The 23,049-nt window shown below is 32.4% G+C and overlaps 2 protein-coding genes across 2 annotated transcripts; both read left to right on the plus strand.

The window, feature by feature from the left end:
* Positions 1-3,784: 3,784 nt before the first annotated feature.
* LOC149054044 (zinc finger MYM-type protein 1-like) lies at positions 3,785-5,123 on the plus strand. Its single transcript, XM_089230718.1, has 2 exons — positions 3,785-3,788; positions 4,240-5,123. The coding sequence occupies exons 1-2, from the start codon at positions 3,785-3,787 to the stop codon at positions 5,121-5,123; spliced, it is 888 nt and encodes a 295-aa protein (XP_089086844.1).
* An 8,655-nt stretch (positions 5,124-13,778) lies between these two features.
* LOC107171300 (uncharacterized) lies at positions 13,779-15,791 on the plus strand. The gene has a single exon (XM_015521537.2). It carries the CDS (start codon positions 13,779-13,781, stop codon positions 15,789-15,791), a length of 2,013 nt encoding a protein of 670 aa, XP_015377023.2.
* Positions 15,792-23,049: the final 7,258 nt, after the last annotated feature.

Consider the following 23,049-nt stretch of genomic DNA (forward strand, 5'->3'; position numbering starts at 1 on the left):
ATTTTAACCATATAACGTTAAAAGTACTATACGGTCAATAAGACCGACCTTAAACCTACATAAACAAATCCAGGAAAAATCAGTTGGTTCAATTGATCGGCAACAGTTCAAATTTTAAATACTTTAAACTTGGTTAAATGTTTAACCAGTACACGTTTATTGAACTTGGTTAACAATAGTAAAGGTTAGTAGTATAATTTAATTTACACACCGATTTGGCACCATATAGTTAAATCAATAACCGAAGAACACAATTTGAACGGTATCGTCCTAATTTTAACCACATAACGTTGAAATGACTATACGGTCAAGAACACCGACCCTAAACCTACATAATGTTACCCGGGCATATATTATTACAACAAATTTATATTATTATTACTGTTAGCGCCCGCACTCGCAATCGCCAGCTTCCGACCGATACATATACACGCACACAACATATTATTTGTTTTACCAGTATTAGGTATATCATTATTAATTATTTTTACTTTGTATAATTGTCAGCGGCGAATTATTATATAATATATAAAAATAATGTAGATTAAAGCTGGTTATCGCGCGCCGCCGGATCGGTTGCGTGAAATTAATTAACACGGCCGCCGTGAAACTATTGTCTTCCTCCGTCCGTAGTCGAGAGAAGGCCGTCGCGTATTTTGCGTAAAGGCAAATATTATATTGTAAGGCACAAATTGTCACATTTTTATTATTATTGTAAGGCACAAATTGTCACATTTTTATTATTATTGTAAGGCACAAATTGCCCACGTTTTTTATTATTATTGCAAGGCACAAGTTGCCCACGTTCTTATTATAATACGTATCAATATAGTGTGTGTAGTGTGTTATTATTATTATCCATACCTATATAGGACAGGTAGCAGCTGGCCAGCCGAGCACCGTCATAACTGTGAGTTGTTTTTTATACTATTATTTATTTATTATTATTATTATTATATTTTGTTATGCCATAAGGGCTGTATAGTTATTATTTATTCTGTTTGGTCATAAGGACCACATACTATTTTTATATTTACAGTTAATTATTGCAACTTGCACAATATTATATTTTTCTTATATTTGGCGGTCATAAGCGCCAAGCTGGCAAGTTAATTAATTATATATTTAGTTGTCAGGCCAAAAGGGCCGTATACTTATTATTAATAATTTGTTGAGCCAAAGGGGCCTTGATTTATTAATACCACTGTTGCTGTGATTTTTTATATACTTGTGCCATTATTATTATTTTTGTATTATTACAGCTCAAATAGCTAATTATTATCGTATTATCTGGCCATATTAATACAATTCTTAGCGGCTCAAATAGTTTGTTATAAAGTATCATTATATTATTTGCCTATTGGCCATATTATTATTTATTGTGTGTCATTTTATACATATTATTATATCGTATTATTATCATTAAATTTGTGTTCACATTATTTTAATATTTAACACACCCTCACATACACACCCACTCACCGCACACTAACTAGCACTCAGAGTATTTGCTCGGCGATCCCGTCCACTATTCTTGAGCTGCTATACACATATCATACACAATACATATCGGTCGGTGTGTGAGTGTTCTTGCGTACGAAGTATTTCGGTACCGGGCACACGAACTATTAATGTTTCGTTCTCGGCCAAAACAATTACATATTACCTACTGCTGTGTTAGTATATTAGATACGGTTATTAAAATGATCAAGTGGTTTAATCGATTGGCTGTATTCTTGTTTTTACGTGAGGTGCATCATAGTCTGCAGACTACAGTGGCGTATCCATGGGGGGGGGGGGGGTCAGAACCCCCCCCCCCCCCCCCCCCCATGAACCTAAGATGATAAATTAACTTTTACATGAAACACGGTTATTTCTTTTACATTTTTAGATTTTAGAATTTCGACTTGAAAATTATATTAATAGTTTGTATAAACACTATAAACGTATTATATACACGTTGCACACACACACACACAAGTCATAATATTATTATGATCATATTTACTACTTTCATCATTTTTGCTTGGGAACACATTAATCGGTTCGCTGAAACGGTCGTCTGGTCCCGATAACAGCGATAAAAGCAATATCATTGTGTGTATTCAAAGTTTATTTTAGGTATACCTAATGCATTCGTGGCTCGCCGATCATCAACACAAGCATATCATTGTGTAAAACTAATAGTTATTAGTTGGTCGTTGCCTGTTAGTGTCTCACTGTTTAAATCTTTTATTCGTTTATATTTGACATTTGTATTCAATTTTATTTGTTTCATTTTAATTTGACATAATTTCTAGACGTCTAAACATTCCATTATGGTAAGATATTTTTAAAATTTAATTTTTAGTATATAAGTGATTGGACAGAAAATATTTTAATATCGAATATTTGTGCTCCTAGTTTATTTCCTAGTTTCCTAACTTTAATAGTTAGGTGTACGAGGTGTGACAATAAAATAACGAGACTTTTTGAATAAAAGTTGTTTATTTAAAAAATGTTATAATTTAATGATTATCACCTTCAAAGTACCTTCCCTCAGCATCAATACATTGTTGCATACGTCGCTGCCATTCTTGAAAACAGTATTGCCAATCGCTTTCATTCAGCCCTTTTAGAAGTTCGGCCGTTTTCATTTTTACGTCATCAACTGTTTGAAAATGGGTTCCTTTTAATAAACTTTTAATTTTTGGGAATAAGAAGAAGTCACAAGGAGCAAGGTCTGGCGAGTACGGGGGATGTTGAAGTACAGAAATTTTTTTTTCAGTTAAAAAACATTGAATTGAAAATGCACTGTGAGCTGGAGCATTGTCTTGGTGAAGAACCCAACCATTTTTCCATAAATCTGGTCGCTTCTTTCTGACACGTTCTCTTAATTTAATTAATACCTCTTTATAATAATATAATAAATATTGATTGACTGTTTACCCACTAGGAACCCATTCAACAAAAATTATTCCCTTAATGTCAAAGAAAACAATGAGCATTGCTTTGAATTTCGACTTGCTCATTCGTGCTTTCTTCATTCTTGGGGAAGTTGGTGTCTTCCAATGCATGGATTGCCTTTTAGTTTCAGGATCATATGTAAAAATCCATGTTTCATCACACGTAATTATATTATTTATAAAAGATGGATCGTCTTTGATGATTTTTAAGGTGTCTGAACAAATTTCTTTTCGATTGAATTTTTGATCAATCGTTAAATTTTTAGGGACCATTTTAGCACACACTTTTTTCATATTTAAATTTTCAACTAAAATTTTACGAACACTTTCTCTATCAATATTTACCATCTCTGCTACAGCTCTAACACTTAATCGACGATCTTGCCGAATAATGTTATCGATTTTTTCAACGTTTTCGTTTGTTGAAGACGTGGTAGGACGTCCAGAACGATCATCGTCTTCGACGTCCTCCCTTCCACTACAAAACCGTTTGTGCCATTCAAAAACACGAGCTCTTGATAAACATTCTTCACCATAAACTTCACATAACATACGAAACGATTCCGTGGCAGTTTTTTTTAATTTAACAAGAAATTTAATGTTAACACGTTGTTCGATTTTTATATCTAACATTTTTCGGCAGTATGGTCGAACTCGCACTAATAACAAGGCTACTAACGTATAAGAAAATGAATCGATGTCATCAGTGTTCATAGTACTTTTAGATAACTGTTTTCTAATCATATTTTAATAATCGTTTTATAGATAACGTTAATAGTTTAAGTTATATTTAGAAAGTCTCGTTATTTTATTGTCACACCTCGTAAGGGCCGTTTCACATGTGTGAACTTAATTAATGTAAACTAAAAACGATGAGTCGCGTATGATACACGCCCATGTGAAACGCACCAAACTCATAAACTATTTGTCTGAAATTTGATTTTTATTTATCGAAATACTCCGAAAAATAATCTGCTTCGGAATTTGAAATTAAATTATATAATATAAGTAATATTATTTTATTGATTTCCTAAATTGTTATTATTATTATTATTTATTATTATAGGCAAATTCTCTAACAAATAAGCAGACTAGAAAAATTAATTCTTTTTTTTACCTGAGTCAAAAAAACTAAAGTCAACCAGACTTGAAAATACCGAGCTCAATACAAATAATAGTCAAAATGTTAGTGATAAGATTCCCGTTCAAATAATTCAAAAGGAAATAATTTGTAGATCGACCGATATAGGAGAGATTATCAATAAAAAAAGTCATTGTGTAAATACGGTTTCAGATATTTGGGTACCTGACGATAGTTATGTCTTTCCTAGTAGTGGTAAGAGAAATTTAAAATTTCAACGGTGTTGTTTTAAACGATGGAATTGGTTGGCATATTCTGAAAAAGATGACGGAGCGTACTGTAAATATTGTGTTTTGTTTGCTGGAGAGGGTGGAGGTGTTGGTAAACAAACTTTTGGCAATTTGGTAAAGAAACCATTTAAAAACTGGAAAGATGTTATAGAAGTATTTAATAATCATACAAATTGTGAATATCACAAAACTTGTATTCTAAAAGGAACATGTGCCAAACAAATTTTAGAAAAAAAAGTCGAACCTATAGACATCCAAATAGATTCAGGAATAAAACTTATAATAATTGAAAATAGAAAAAATCTTATTCCTATCATTGAAACTATCATTTTTTGTGGCAGACAAAATCTTTCTTTAAGAGGTCATAGAGATAGTGGCCCCTTGAATTTAACAGAGCCTAATGAAAATGATGGAAATTTTCGTTCATTGTTGAGATTTCGTGCTAATAGTGGTGATGTAGCATTAAAAACGCACTTAGAAACCTGTTCTAAAAATGCTTCCTATACAAGTCCAATGATTGCTAATGAAATAATTTCAACGTGTGGGGACATTATTTTAAAAAAAATAGTCAATAAAATTAATGAAGCAAAATGTTTTTCGATATTAGCAGATGAAACATCTGATATTTCTGGTATCGAACAATTTTCTTTGTGTGCGAGGTATTATAATAATGGTCAAATTAATGAAGATTTCCTACTGTTTGTTCCGGTAACTGATGTCTCGGGTAAAGGCCTTGCTAGTACACTGTTAACTTCGCTTGATTTGATTGGGATAGATTACAATTACATGATTGGCCAATGGCCATGATGGTGCTGCCGCAATGAGTGGTGTATTTCATGGTGCCCACGTTTATGTCCAAGAAAAATGTCCACTAGCAATATACGTACATTGTGCATCTCATAGTCTGAATCTTGCTATTTCTGATGCATGTAATATTACTTCAATAAGAAACTGTTTAGGAAGTGTTGAGTCAATTTATAATTTTTTTAACTCGCCAAAAAGACAAAATATTTTAACTACATCTATTCAAAATATTGTACCTATTTCATCTCATAAAAAATTAAAACAATATGTCCAACACGTTGGGTGCAGCACCATGACTCGGTAATTTACCTAGAGTTACAAAATGTTGTGATTGATGCTCTAGAAAAAATAAGCAGTTGGTCCGATAAAAATACATCTTCATCAGCAAATCAATTGCATTTTGTGATTAATAACTTTGAATTCCAGATTACTATACGCATAATATCAACAGTATTTGCTGTTAGTTTACCACTAAGTAAACTTTTACAAACACCTGGATTTGATTTATCTCATGTTATTAATATGGCTGATAATTCTATAAATGTTTTAAAAGAAATGAGATAAAATGTTGAAAAAGATTTTAAATTAATATTTGAAAGAGCAGAAATATTTTGTAAGAATTCCAATATCAACATTTCTTTGCCTCGTCGTGTTGGTAAACAAGTACATCGAGATAATACAGCTGTTACTACGCTTAAGGAATATTACAGAATGACAATATTTATTCGATATTTAGATAATTTTATAACAATGATAAGTGATCGTTTATTAAAACATAAATCTTTGTTGAAGAGCTTTAATAGTTTGTTTCCGATTAAAGAGAAAGACAATTCAGATACTTTTGAAAATGACGTAACAGATTTAGTAAAAAAATATTCAAAATTATTACCATCTTTTTCTCCTTTAGTAGTTATTGCAGAACTTAAATTATGGCGGACTTCTCTACAAAATTTGTCTAAAATTCCATCTAATTTATCAGAGTTACTTAATAATTGTAATGAAAATGACTATCCAAATGTCTATAAACTGTTAAAAATCGTGGCAACTTTACCCATTACAACAGCTACTGCAGAAAGGTCATTTTCGACAATGCGACGATTGAAAACTTATCTCAGAAATACCATGGCAGAGAACCGTTTAAATGGATTAGCTCAACTGAATATTCACAGGATAATTGAAGTTAATCCAGAAGTAGTGTTGGATGAATTGGCAAAAAGAAAAAGAAAAATTGATTTAGTATTGTAAATTGTAGTTACATTGTATTGTAGGTGATAACTATTTTAACCCTGACATTCGGACATTAAGTATATTATTATGCATTTTATTACCAATGTTTAATAAGTTGTATTTGTTTAAAATTAATAAATTGATGAATTTGATTTTTACGATATATGTTATATTTTTACAATAAAATAAATATCCGATACCATGAAGTAAAGTATGGTAAGTTTAAATTTGCTGAACCCCCCCATAAAAAGTTCCTGGCTACGCCACTGGCAGACTATATTTTTTTTTATACGCGCCACTGCATCTGAAAACTCATTTTCATTCTAAATAGGTTATATTGTCGTTGATTCTCGTATGTATTAATTTTACATGTGTTTTGCGTGTTTTAACAGTATAAAGTGGATATGATTAGAGAAAATGGCGAAAGTGGTGGCGAATACCCATTGCATATATTCTTTGGGTGGACCAATAGTGTTTGCGCCGGGATAGTTCTTACAAATTTATTAGCAGTTGACATATAATACCCGTTTAAATAATATGATTATACAATATAAAAAGAAAAAAGTATATTTTTTTTTGACAAAAACGATTTGGTGTATTTTAATGAATAAAATGTTTAATTCTCCAGTTTTCTAACAAAATCACACTTTTGATAAAATTCATGACTAACAAAATAATCTAAATTTTTTTAAGGATGCCTATACATTATTTGGATCTATATAGCTATTTATAAAAACCTCTTCTGAGTATGCTGTATTCTTAAGGGATATGGATCAAGATGTAATTTTTTTCAGTTTATAGAGCCTTTAATACAGACTATAGACGATGTTTTATTATTGAATTCACATTCTAAAGTCCTGGGACTCGATACACTATACAGTTTATACAGCAGAGTGAATTCTTCGGTTATGTCTTTTGTATGTCCCGTTTACTCACATTAGAGCTTTCTGAATTCTGAACTTATTTATTGATGAAGTAGTGCACATCCCAAAAAAAATATAATCAATATAATATATACATAGTCATATATTATATAAAGGTTGATTCAAAATTTATTTTACAGCCATTTTATCATATAAATATTCAAAATAATGAAAAATGTATGTTACAAAAGTTTTTTTATTTAAAAACAATTTAATAAATGTTTAAAAAAATTTTAGAGGGGTTTTGAGAGGTCAACTTTAAAAATTCAAATGGAAGCCTATACTTTTTTTGCAAGCATAATGTAAAGGATTTTTTTAAATATATTTTAGTGAATGAACAACATTAATTAATGCAAAACTCTATGCTTGAGAGCTATTCAAAATTTTTAGAAATTGCATTTTCAATTTTTAATCACGCAACGCGCGCTGACAGGTAGCTAAAATCACAGAACAAACAGAAGGGAATCATATTTCATTTAACATAGGCTCTTATGGCCCCCATAAGTTATGGGAGATGATAAAACTACGTCCGACAGGGTCGTTATAAATACAGTCGATTACAGCACCAAAGTGTTATCATTTTTATTTTATCAGTGTTATCACAATAATATGATAGTGTCACCAACATTAATATAATACTATAATTATAATTATAATCTTAGTTCTCAGTGGTTCTAATTCGTTAATTAACTCAATTAAGTATAATAAAAAATATAAAATAAAAAATCACAATAATAAATACAAATTAGGTTAGGTTTAATTAGTCTTTTGATTTAGGTCTTAGGTTTTTTATGTGTTTTCGGTAAATCTAATAATACTGTTGAACTACGTTTTTTAGGTAGCAGTGTTAAACCATTATGCTTTATAACCATTTCACTCATTTTATTATGGACATTATTTAAAGTATCTAGTTCTTTTGACAATTCTGGATGTTGTTTTTCGTCTATGATGTAAGTTAATTCAATCATTTTCTTAAGTAATTCTCGACATTGAGCTGGTATATTTGAAATATTTGCATTGGTTCTATTAATCATTGGATTAATTGAGGTAATGGCATTTTCATTATTTTCATTTAAAACTGTGACACTGTTTTGAATTTTGATTTCATGATCTGTATTATTAGTAATTGAATACCGAGGATCAGATGATATGAAAACATTATTTTGAAATTGTTGTGGTAAATCTTCAAACGAACATCCTGGTACATAAATAAATAATGCAATCACATGTTTACATGGCCAATGATATTTTTTAAAATCTAAACATGTACAACTGGGTAATTGAAAATTTACTATATATGAGGAAGAGTCACTTTCACTCTTTACTTCGAACAATAATTTATCCATCTCTAATTTTTTAATTTTTTTTTCATTATAGATATTCTGAGCTGTAGCATATCGTGAATATACATAAAAGTTGCCACAAATAATGGAGTAGAATCTCAAAATAAACTTTTAAAGAGTTTTTATTTAAAAATGCAGACTGACAAGTCTTTAAATAGTATATTAGAAAATATAATTGAACAGTTTTTACCACAAAGTTTAAGTAAATATCAGACAAAAAATTACAAACTTTCATCATATTATAAACAAATATCAAATAAAATACCTTCATTTTTACACGGACGACCAGAAACGTTTGTTAAACATGTATATTCACGATATGCTATAGCTCAGAATATCTATAATGAAAAAAAAATTAAAAAATTAGAGATGGATAAATTATTGTTCGAAGTAAAGAGTAAAAGTGACTTCCTCATATATAGTAAATTTTCAATTACCCAGTTGTACATGTTTAGATTTTAAAAAACATCATTGGCCATGTAAACATGTATGTGCATTATTTATTTATGTACCAGGATGTTCGTTTGAAGATTTACTACAAACATTTTTGAAACAGTGTTACAGTTTTAAATGAAAATAATGAAAATGCCATTACCTCTATTAATCCAAATTCGAGTACCAATGAAAATATTTCAAATATACCAGCCCAATGTCGAGAATTGAAAATAATCGATTTAACTTACATCATAGACGAAACACGAAAAACAACATCTGTATTTATTTATATTATTATTGTTAGGGCCGGAAGCATATAAAAATAATATGCGCATCCCGGACACCTTTGTTGTTCACCACTACCACCTAGATCTTAAATGTGCGAGGACTAGCTGGGTGTGTATTGGTGTAATAGCTCGAACAGCAGTGGTCGGGAATGCCGGGCAAATACTGTCGAGCTATGTAGTGCGTGTTGTGTTTTACGTGTATTATTTGTGTTATGTGTGTATATATGTGGGTGTGTAGAATAAAACAAATAATAATAAATGGTAACAAAGTTTCTAGTAATAAGTTGCTGTTGCTGTATAATACACAATAATAATAATTGCACAAATATATAATAAAATCACAGCAACACAAATGTATACAACATACTATATAATAAATAACAGCCCTTATAGCTGGACAAAACAAAAGTAATATTTGTGGCCCTTCTGGCCCAACAGAATAAATTATAATATTATATTGTACAAGCTTGCAGCAATTACTGTAAATATAAAGAATAGTATGCGCTGTAAAAGTAATCAATACAAATATAAATAATGCACGGCCCTTGTGGCACGACAGAATATAATAAATATGTATAGCCCTTATGGCACAATAAAAATAATATAATAATAATAAATCAAGCCCTTATGGCTAAACAAGATAAATATACAATTATAAATGTGCAGCCCTTATGGTTGACAAATAAATATATAATATTTTGACCCTTCTGGCCCAACAGAGTAAAAATAAGTATAATAATTAAATAAATAATAAATAGTAGTAATAAGAAAAACACACAATTTGTGGAGCGCAGACTGGCCAGCTGGTCCTGTGCTAAATAATATAAAATAATACACGACGGCAATAACAACAAATTAACAATAATATAATAATATTTGGCCTTTATGGCTTACAATAGTAAATAATATAAATATCCAGTTCGTGTTCAGCGCCCGACCGTGCAACACGTCTGTGTCGCTCATTACCGCATTTATAGCTATCGATAGCAGTAACACGCATCATTCGATTCAACGTGCAGGTAATATGATTATCGTTTTTACGTTATCTATACCAATTAAATAATATCTCAAACCCAATGGGCGATAAGCCTATTTCAACAACCGATATGAATAATGCCTACAGTTCTTCACAACCCACACATAGTAATAAGACATTCGCCGAAATAACTTCAAATACTAGTTTACCGAAAATGAATCAAGCTATTGTTTTTAACTCCATAAATAATATCAAACAAATCGATTATGTCACCGCAATCAGCAAAACTATTCCCGCTAAGAATATACAATTTGTTTCGCGTATTTCCAATAACAGATTTTGCGTCTTCTTCAATAGCCAAACCGTTATGGAAAATTTACTTAAGAATCAGTCATCAATTCAAGTTAATGGAATAGAAATCCAAATTCGCAGACTTATAAACACCTCTAAGAGAATTATTTTATCAAATGTCTACCCGACTATCCCAAATCAACTCATAATAGATGCTCTTCATGAGCTAGGAATCAAAACTGTCTCGCAAATTTCTCACATGAGAGTCGGATTCACCACTGAACAATTTTCTCACATATTAAGCTTTAGAAGACAAATTTATATTAGTCAAGATAGCATGTCCAAACTACCTAGCTCCATCACTGTTACAATAGAGAACACAACGTTCAGAATATTTATCAGTGATGACACTGTAACCTGTTTTCAATGTCACCAAACTGGTCACTTCTCAAGCCAATGTACAAATAAACCCAATTCAATTAATGTTACCGAACAGACAGAAACTGAAATGGAAACCATTATAGACCTATCATCAACAGCAAACAATATAATAAATGAATCTTTACCTATCGCCAAGGCTCAAAATGCGAATACCTCCCAGGATAGAGATACTTCATTCATAAACCTATCCGTTGAAAGTACCAATGTCACTTCTTTGGAGCAGTCTATAAAATCTACGCTAGCTGATAAACTAATAGCGTCAGCTAACTCTAATACTAAAGTAAAGCCTCTTCAGACAGGAAAACGCCCAGCTCCGTCCACTGTTACTAATTCTCAGCCGCCTTCACCTACATCATCAAGCTCGTCTCTCCCATCCAGCCCACCTCCAATCGTGAGGCCCCCTAATACACAATACGGCCAAACTCAATCAGCAAAAATAACCAAAGGAATTACAAGCAAAAAACTAAAAACCGGACCTAGTTCCAGCTCTAATGACGAAGTTCATACTAACATCGATGAATGGTTAGAATCCACTCAAGAACTTTTTAACTCACACCCGGATTTTTCCTTAACCTATAACCAATTCAAAGATTTTCTTGAATGTTCAAAAGGTTGCTCCGAACTCGGGAATTTATGTATCAAATACTTAAGTAGTCCAGATAATATTATAGAAATCATTTCTACAATTTACCCCAATGTAACAGTGAAAAGCGCCAAAAATCGTCTAACCAGGTTATCCAATGCATTAAAAAAAATTCAAAACTTCACTGACAGTCAAACTTCCATGATTGACTGTGAAGATTACGAAACCTTTTAGTTAAAATCCAAACCTCTACATAAACAAATATACGTAAACAACACTAACACACCATGATCAATAACACCTTTCAAATCCTCCAATGGAATCCAAATGGACTCTATTCAAAAATTGATGAAATAAAATTATTAATTAACAAGTTCTCGCCAGTAGCTCTTAGCATACAAGAAACCAACTTCACTATCAATAAAACTGGGTCTTTAAAAAATTATTTAACCTATTTTAAAAACAGAGACAATCATAATAGGGCTAGCGGTGGAGTGGCTACCTTTGTTAGTTCAAAGTACCCTTCGGAAGAAATCCCTCTATCCACAAATCTAGAAGCAGTTGCCGTAAGAATCTCTCTCAAATACAAACTAACTATTTGTAATATTTATATACCCAACTCACAAATCCTCAATTACTTAGATATTCAAAACATTATCGACCAACTACCAACTCCTTTTATACTTCTGGGTGATTTCAATAGCCATAATATCTTGTGGGGTTGCAATGACACAGATCAAAGAGGCACAATCGTACAACAAATTCTTGATAATAACAATAACATAAATATTCTCAACAATGGTCAAGCAACTAGAATAAGTGCTAGCACCGGCAATCTCTCAGCAATTGATCTCTCTCTTTCGTCAACTATTTCACCCCATATTGAATGGGGCACTATGCCAGAGCTCTCGAGTAGCGACCATTTTCCAATTAAATTAACACTTAAATATACCGACTCTGGTGACAAACACACTCGCAGTCTCAAATGGAAACTGACCAATACCAACTGGGATACCTATCAAACTGAAATAGAAAAAAACATATTAAATTATGATTTTTCCTTCTCAAATAACAATAATGTGGAAGACAATACGGAGAAACTTAGTAATTTAATTTATAATACGGCTTCAAACATTTTCGAGCAAAATAGTTATTCTGGCAAACGACCTCCAGTACCATGGTGGAATAAAACTATCAAACATGCAATAAGGAATAAAAAAACAACCTTCAATAAATTTAAACGTACACACGATTTCCACGACTTCATTGAATTTAAAAAGAACAAAGCATTAGTCAGATATTTAATAAAAAACGAAAAAAAAAAGCTTGGGAAAAATTCACGACAGACCTCAATAGCAAAGAGTCAACAACCAATATTTGGAAAAAAATTAAAATCATTAAAGGTATTCCTATGACCCAAATTAAAACTATTCTATCTGAAAATGTCATACTTACTGAACCTCAGGAAATAGCTCAATCAATAGGCCAATACTTCTACTCCAACAGTAGTGACGCTTCATTAACCAACGACTTCCTTAAGTACAAACAAGAAAAAGAAAAATATATAAATACCTCAACAAACTTCCAACCCAACCATGGCCAGGGCAGCATCTTGAATGAACCGATTACCTTGCCTGAAATAGAACTATGTCTTCGTGGTAAAAAAAGTAAAAGCTGTGGGTCCGATAAAATTCCTTTTATATTCTTACAAAACCTACCATCAAGTGGCAAAATGTTATTACTTCATCTCTACAACCAAATTTGGGAAACGGGCATAATCCCAATCAAATGGAAAAATGCCATCATCACCCCTATTCCAAAAAAGAATCAAAATAGATTTGAACCTACAGGTTATCGACCAATATCAGTACTCTGCTGTATGAGCAAACTATTAGAAAAAATAATCTACAACCGACTTAATTGGTATGCAACTCAACATAAATTCCTTTCACCAAGTCAACATGGTTTTAGAAAACACCACTCTACCACTGATTGTCATGTAAAAATTGAAACTGAAGTCATAGAAACTCTAGCAAACAAACAATCAATGATCTTAATAACCTAACCTAACCTCGATTTGCAAAAGGCATACGACACTGTTTGGCGATACAGAGTTATCAATCTACTTAAAAATTGGAACATACATGGAAACATGATCATATTTCTAACTAACTTCTTAAACCAACGATCCTTCCAAGTAAAAATTGGAGATCTTACTTCTAATACTTTTGTGTTAGAAAATGGAGTACCGCAGGGCTCCCCTCTCGGCATTTTTTTATTTCAGACGGCAATCAATAACCTTCCCAATACTATTTCCAATCCTGTAAAATCAATTATTTTTGCTGATGATACCCACTTATACATTCGAGGTACACAAATTTCTGATATGACTAGATTACTCCAAAAATGCCTAAATGACCTTTCCGAATGGTGCTTCAAAGCTGGCTTTATTTTCTCGCCTCTAAAAACCAAATGCATTCTTTTTTCTAACAAAAGGAAATTAACCAAACCGAAACTGTTTCTTGGTACTACTCGTTTAACATTTGTAGATGACATTTCAATTCTAGGTCTAAATTTTGACACAAAGCTTACTTGGAAATCTCATATTATGGCACTAAAAAAAAATGCATACAAAAGCCTCAATGTCATTAAAACCTTAAGTCATTATGAATGGGGTGCCGAAGGCACTATACTATTAAATGTATATAGATCGCTGGTAAGATCCAAACTAGATTATGGTTCAATTTGTTATGGTAATTCAGACTCAAAAATCTTAAAAATAGTTGACACAATCCACAACGCAGGACTGAGATTGTCAATTGGAGCTTTTAAAAGCAGCCCGATATTAAGTTTGCTCTCCCTGACTGGAGAACCTCCACTTCATTTCCGTAGACTCAAATTATCTCTTAATTATATAGCTCGTATCTTATCTACACCAAATAATTCAACCATTCATTTTTTAAATAAAAATCGTTTTTCCAAAATATACGAACTCAATCCTAAACTAAGAAAACCATTAGGACTAAGACTTCAGCTAGAGATGATGGAAATTAATATCGTAGCCAGTGAAATTTGCCAACGTGAAAACTGCCTGATACCTACTTGGAAACAACCAAATTATCGTGTTGATACAAGCCTAACAGTTCACTCGAAAAAAGAAACCTCAAATATTATCTACAATAATTTATTCAACGAACTTATACATAGTTCCAGTACCAGTACTCAGATCTACACCGATGCTTCTAAAACTGAAATGGGAATAGGACTTGCAATAGTCCACCTCAACGAAACCAAGCAGTTCAAACTTAACATGTACAACAGCATTTATACAGCAGAATATCTGGCCTTATATAAAGGAGTCCAATTAGCTCTACAGATTCAAGATACCAAAATTGATATATGTTCCGACTCACTTAGTGCCTTAGCTAATCTGCAATCAATAATACTTTCAGAGCCATTGGCTATACTAATTAGCAACCTTCTTTCAAAATCAAGCAAAGATATTCAATTCGTATGGATCCCTGGTCATTGCGACATAAAGGGAAATGAAAAGGCAGATGAAGCAGCTAGAAATGCAATTATGAGTCCAAACAGTGAATTAATCCCCTTTTCCTCACTTGTTGACATAAAGAGGAATATAAATAAATACTGCGTTGAATGGTGGAACACAAAACGGCACAACACCACGGAAAACAAACTTAGAGAAATTAAACACTCTGTCGAACTCTGGCCAAAATACACCGACCTAAATAGGAAAAATGAGGTAATTCTTAATCGCTTAAGAATCGGCCATACCAAATTCACACACGGACATCTCATGGCTAAAACAGATCCACCCCTATGCCCTACATGCAACATCAACTACTCTATCAAACACATCATTGTCCACTGCCCAAACTTTAATACAGCCAGAAGAGACTTCAACATCCCTGACAACCTGTATGATGCTATTGGTCCTTTTTCTAACTGGCGAAACACAATTTTATACCTTAACTCTTTCCGGCACGGCGGGATAACGTTTATCCCACCAAAATGTCGACCGATCCAGCACGGCGGTACGAAAAATAACCCACCTCTAAACGTATTTTATTCTAATACTATAAATGGATATTATTTTCCGTGTACTATTAATATACACATGGTTACTAATATTAAACTAATTTAAAAATAATACAAGACATATTTATAGGTTTTTCAGCTAATTTTACACGATAATGGAATTCCGATTTTGTCAACAGTTCGTTTTTCTGAATATAATATTCGATTGTACATATCAGTCGATTCCGAAGGTCGAATTACTCCGGACTTGTTTCATTTCATAAATAAAATTGTATTTTCTTCGTGTATGTAATAATAATGATTATAATATTATTAGTTTTCATGATATATCAATAATTGTAGCGGTTTAAATTTTAACCCGTGGTGCCGGTTGGGTCGTTTTTATTTTTTTTATATTTCGAATACTTTATTGAATTATAATGAGTTCTAATCTGAATGAAAGTAATATTGTGGACTATCTTTTTGAAGATATACCTTCTGATGACAACAGTCTCACTGATATAGACGATTTTGATGACCAAGATTATTTACCACCTCAGCAAAAAGCCATTGAAGTCGTCGAAAGTAGTTCATCTGACGAAAATGAAGAAGGTAATGAGTTTGTAGAAATATTATGTTTAAATGATGGCAATCTTTTAACTTTACCTAGTCCTAAAAAAACTCGTAGCACATCAAAATTAAACTCAGATATACTAGTAATTAATTCTGCTAAAAAAAGTACTGTAACTAAAAACAATAAAAATAAAAAAACAATTTCTCGTGCCCTTTTCGATCCACCAACAACTACCGAAAAAAATAATTTAAAAAACATCACTCCAGTTATGGATGAAATTATAACTGAAACAGTAGAATTTGAATTTGTGCCCCCAAATTGGTCAAAAAATACGACTACAATATGGCCTCCATTGTCAAATTTTGAAAGCTTAGAAGGGCCCAGTGATTCTGTTGATAGATTTCGATGTCATACACCTTTTTCAATTTTTAATTATTTATTTTCTGACGAAATAATGAACATGATAGTTGAACAAACAAACTTATATTCGTTCCAAAGAAGTCAGAAAACTGGAAAACCTCATACTCAGACTAATATTCAAGAGCTAAAGACTTTTTTTGGTATAAATTTGTTGATGGGTATAAAACGTATGCCCAGCTATAGGGATTATTGGTCATCGCAACCAGATCTCCATGACTCGTATATCAGTAGTTTGATGACAGTTAATCGCTTTGGATGGTTACTTTCGACACTACACATAAATAATAATGTGATGATGCCAAAACGAGGTGAACCGGGATATGATAAACTTTATAAAGTAAGACCTTTTTTAACAAAAATCGAACGAAATTTCCAAACATATTACAATCCACACCGTATTGTCGCAGTTGATGAATCAATGATAAAATTTAAAGGGAGGTCTACTATAAAACAGTACATGCCCAAAAAACCTATAAAACGGGGCTATAAAGTTTGGTCTTTAGTGGATCAGAAAGGATACCTATGGCATTTTGATTTATATATAGGAAAAGTTGGTGACGTTGTTCAAAAAGATCTCGGAGGTAGTGTTGTAAAAAATTTGTCTCTACCGATACAAAATAAAAACCATTATTTATACATGGATAATTATTTTACAAGTGTCCCTTTATTAAATTATTTAAAAACAAAAGGAATCTATGCATGTGGAACTATAAATTCGTCACGAAAATATTTACCAAAAATGAAACCGGATTCAAAATTAAAAATTGGCGATTATGATTGGGCAATAAGTGATCAAAATAATGTATCAATTATAAAGTGGAAAGATAAAAGAATTGTAAATTTATTGTCAAATTTCCATGACCCTAAAATTGTAACTCAAGTAAAACGTAAGGCAAAAGATGGAACTGTCTCTATGGTTCCGTGCCCAATTGTATTACAAGATTATAATTCTAACATGAATTGTGTTGATAAATTTGACCAAAATAAAAAAACCTATCAAATTGATAGGAAAAGCCAAAAATGGTGGCACCGTATTTTTTTCTTTTTTTTTGATGCTACAGTTGTTAATGCTCGGATTCTGTACAATGATATAACTAACGAAAATATGAGTATAAAAGAATTTCGTCGTCACGTATCAAGAGATCTGGTTGCTAAAACTTTAGTTGAAAAACGTCGTAGCTTATCAGATTCACCAGTCACACCTAAACATTTAAAAAAAGGAAGTCCATCAGTACCCAAAGAAGTCCGCTTAGAACAGTCAGCTCATCAACCACAAAGATCGACGAGGAGAAGGTGCAACAATTGCAGTTCAAAACAAAAAGAAGTAAGAACCGACTGGATATGTTCAATTTGTGAAGTTCCTCTATGCTTAGGGAAGACCAGAAACTGTTTTGCCGAATTTCACAATATTTAAAAAGTATGATTTAATGATTAAAATTTATTAGATATTAATTAATTAATTATCAACTGTTATATATTATGTAAGAAAAAAATGTAAAAGTATTTATTATTTTAGGTGTATAACCTTTCATGCACAGCGGGACATATGTCATCCCACCTAATACAGCAAGTGAACAAAAAGTTACAAAAAAAAATTGTGTTTTTTTTTAACATTTTAAAGTGTAAAAAATGTTAATTTTATTACGAATAAAAGTTATTTTTGAAAATTTCAATTTGTGTGCAGGTATGGTATTTATTTTATTGAAATTCTTGTGCCGGAAAGAGTTAAAGAAATTGAATTGTATAACAGCATATAATAAGTTTGTTTATTTGTAATACTTGTTTTTAATTGTATATAATCGAATTGTCCAATAACTTATAATACCGTAAAATGTAGAACCTAAAATGTAAAATGTAAAAATGTAATAATAGTGAAGCTAATAACCTTGCAGTTGATGCTTAAACAATAAAAAAAAAAAAAAAAAAAAAAATATAAATATCAGATGCCTTTAGCAATTAGCACCAAGAAAAAAACAATAATTGTAGTGTAAGGCCCTTCTGGCGCGACAATTATATATATAAAAAAAATGATGGTAAAACCTTTGAATAAAAACTTTATAAAATAATATTATTAAGTACGCGATGATATGGAGTCGGAACAACGTACGGTACGAGACAAAAGTCACGGCGGCCGTGCTAATAATATTTGCGCAGCCGATCCGGCGGCGTGCAATAGCGGCGGTTATCTATATATTATATAATTCACACGGAATACAATTTAAAACATACAAAAATAAAACAATAATTATGTGTGTGTGTGTGTGTGACCAGCTGTCCTCCGCGACCGGTAATATTTATAATTTTATTGTTATTCAGCGTTAACAATTATAATAATTTATTTAACATGACAAAATAAATTTTGTAATAATTTAAAAATAATTATTAATAATAATTTATTTTGTCAAGTAAGATTTAGGTATTTAGATATAGGTGACACTATTATATTATTATGTGATAACAATGATAAATAAAAATGATAACACTTTGGTGCTGTAATCGACTGTATTTATAACGACTCCGTCCGCGAAATTTTAAATCGTGCCATCGCGGCTCCTAATATACCTCCCACCACTCCACCAATTTAACATGTAATCTTTATCAGAGTTCATGTTTGATATGTCGATATGTTCTGTGATAAGTGCCGTGAATCATGATAACGACGATAATTTAATTTTAATGATTTTATATTAGGTACAAATGTACAATATGTTCTTTTAATTTTTATTAAAAAATATAAATATTAAATATTAGTATATTACCATAGTATATTACTCAAGAATTAATAAAGCTTATGATTAACTAATAACAATATAGTATAATACAATATTTGACGGCAAAATTGGAAAAATGGAAAATGGAAATAGGTAAATAAATGAGTAGTAAGTATATATATTGTTATTTTTTTTTATATATATTCTATTTTTGTAAGAGTACTACAATTGATTTATTGTTTAATTTTTCAATTTTCAATTTTTAATATATTATATTATAGGAACTCAAAATAAAAATTAAAATTAAAAATCGTATAATAAATTAATATATAATAATAAGTATAATAAGTATAATAATAATTTTGCTTAATGATTAATTGATCCTAATGATTTATTTTGTTCGACACAATGAGATAGTTTATGAGGGGCTTTTGATATTTTTGATGGCAACTCTGATCGATTGAATGATTTTATATTAAGTTTTGTCCTAGGTAGCTTACTCGAAGATGGTTTTTGTGTGTACCCATGTTCAGTAACACGTTTCCATTTAGGGACTCTCCCTGCTGCCAAATCTTTTCTTCCACCGATTTGTGTAGAACGTCTTGAACAAGCTGTGGGTTGTATTCCAATATGTTTGTTACCAATAAGTTTCATACGTTTAGAATTTGGTTCAACACCAGAATACTTCCCAAATGTCATCATAGCTGACAGTAAAGAAGAATGTGTCCGTATTGTTTTATCAAATGATTTAACCATGTTATTCATTCCAGGTAAAAAATATTCAACATCAGATAAACATGTTGTTTTAATTTTTTCAATCATCTCATTAAATTAAGTGACATTATAATCGTATGAAGCATTTTCTGTAATTAAATTACTTTGTAAGATTTGATCATTTTCTTTCTCAATTTCAGCGTGATCATGTTGTACATTAATACACTTGTCAGTTGTAATTTTCTCAGAAGTGGAGCAGGATGTTCAGAGATTCAAGATGGATGGTATATCCATCTTGAATCTCTGAACATCCTGTTGCTATTACATGGAGTTTGTTCCTAATTTCTTCTGTTACAGGTAAACAAAGACCAAGTTCTCTTTTTAAATCTTTCACTACAAATATTTGATGTTTACAGGGTTTACCAGTATTTCCTTGTGGGCATGAACATAAGCCAGTATCTAGATCAATATTGTATGTGGTATTTTTCAGTGTATTATGGACTAAGTAAAGTGAGTCACTTGATTGTATAGCTTCATATTTTAATGATTTTTGTTGTATTTTTGTAATTAAAAATCTTTTTTTTAGATATTGAGGTGGGCGGTTTGCTGCTACATCTAGAATTTTCATTTTATAAAATGTGTCCAAGTCCTGAACAATAAAAAAGAACAATTGAACTGGAGAGTATGCTTTTGTTCGATCTAGTACAACATCTTTCATGATTTTTACGCCAGCTTCACTAATGTTATTAGTATTTTGCCCCCTTGTTATTAAATTAACTCTTAAACAAATTTCCCATTCACTTTTCCTCTCAAATAATCTTTCAACATATGTTCTAAATCGCGGGAATTCGTTTGTCAAAGGGTCTTGCAATATTGTATTAAAACTAATATTTAATTCATCATTATTTTCTGCATACACCATTTTCTTTATTCCAGAATAAAGAATTGAACGGAATTTTAAAGGAATACCATGATTGGAATCCCATAAATATCTCCAGGTGGCTTGAAGTACATGAAAAATACAAAGAAGAAGTATTGCTTTTGGAAATACTTCATGTAAAGCAGTTCTTTCAGCGGTAGAGTCATCAGACATAAATGGCCCAAAAGTATTTATGTCTACAGCGCATCGCGCGGTCATTGACCTCGGCAAAGTCGTCGCCGTCAACACCAGTCGTTCCTACGCTCTCCTTTGAGCGGTCCGTGCGTCAGGCCGTTCACTTTGTCGCCCTGTCTTCGCGATCATCTCGTGGGGTGAATGCGTGATATTTATACTTATTCATAGTTATACTGTGCCCTTTTCTTTTGTTCGTGCTGTCATTCGGCCCGCAATTATTGAATACTGTCGATGTGCCGTATTTCGCACCGCGACCGGCGAATTCGTCGTTTCGTGCTGGTGGCGTAACGCCGCCTTCGATAACGTGATTACGTAAAGTTACGCCTTACGTAATCCGATCATCCGCTGTGTTCGAGTGCCGCCGCTTCGTTCTGTATCAACACTGCCGTATCAGCTGCTGCCACCACCAACGCCGCCGATACTGACCGTCCCGACCGTGGCGTATGTGCCGATCGGTATTTATGATATCTCTATTTGCGTATTATCAATGTTATTATTATTTGTTATTATTATGTACTGTTATTATTATTGTTGTTGTTTGAGCCGCAATTTCGTGCCCGACGATTTGCACCGACGGCAATACAGAGTCCAGAGTCCAGCCAGATTACTACAGGTTTTGACGATCTTTATCAACTATCGTCGTCGTAATCGCAGCTTGGACGGTCGCGGCGCGTAATAATATACGCACCAGCCAGTCTACGAGAAACTTCTCGTCTCGCCTCTCGCGACCGGTGCGTGCTGTGTTGTATTGTGGTGCACGAGTGCCTACGCCGGTCTGTTTTACGCGTCGTCCTGTTCGGACGGATTTTGGCGTCTTCGATCGTCGTAGGCGATTGCGCCATTACGGGTTCGTTGTCGTTGTGTCGGTGACTTGTCCGTTACCTCCATTGTTTTGGGCCCTCTTGTGACGGGCGTAAGTGTCGGCGCTGATCGCGCGGCCGTTCGGTGTTCGCGTAACCACATTAATTGTGCAAATTGACGACACCGTCGTGTGTCGGTTTTGGCGGCGTGAACGCCCGTTCCGTACCACATTGTTTGTGGGGAACCCACTACCGCAACCGAACTATTGTTTCGATTGTCAGGTGCGGGTTGCCATGTTGTTTTGCTGACGCGGACGAGCGTCGGGTGGTTAACGCGGGATTCCCCGTTGAAGTTTGGAGGGCCCGTCGTTTCACGTCGCCGTCGTGGGAACATTGCAGTATTCGTGTCAAACGGTTCCAGGAGGCAGCACTGCAGTCCATGCCAGTGACCGTCCAGTCCACTTCATCGTCTTACCGGGTGATCGACTATTATCATTTCCATTATCATTTCTACTATCAATTTATATTATCGTATTTTAATTATTGTTTTGTTTACATATTGATCGATTGATCATATTATTTATTATAATATTATTTATTTGTGTTATATATTATTACCAATTTTGGGCGCCCGTATTTATCATTGTATTTTATAGGTATTTATATATTGTCCAATAGACTCACATTATTATACTATACATTTGCGTTATATTATGTTCCGTATTTTGGTCACCCACCTCGAGACTAGTGATGCGAGTCAGAGTAGTTGACTACATAATTCGTATGAATTATTCTGGCGCAACATTTGGTAGCAGAGCGTGGTTTCTTTATTTATTTAATTAGCGTTCTGGTTTCGAGTATTCAATCAACGAGTGACCCTTTCTGTTATTCACAATTCAGCGATTACTGCTAAATATAATTTCGATTTCAAATAATTTATTCAAGTCGACATTAGTGTCGCATTCGTCATTTCAAATTATTGTTTGTCTAATTAATATTTATTATTATTCTCTGGGTTTATTATTATTATTTTTGTGTATTTATATATAACA

The sequence above is a fragment of the Diuraphis noxia genome, unplaced genomic scaffold (assembly GCF_037042655.1).
Source record: "Diuraphis noxia isolate RWA-SAM2 unplaced genomic scaffold, SU_Dnox_SAM2 contig0013, whole genome shotgun sequence".
Classification (NCBI taxonomy): domain Eukaryota; kingdom Metazoa; phylum Arthropoda; class Insecta; order Hemiptera; family Aphididae; genus Diuraphis; species Diuraphis noxia.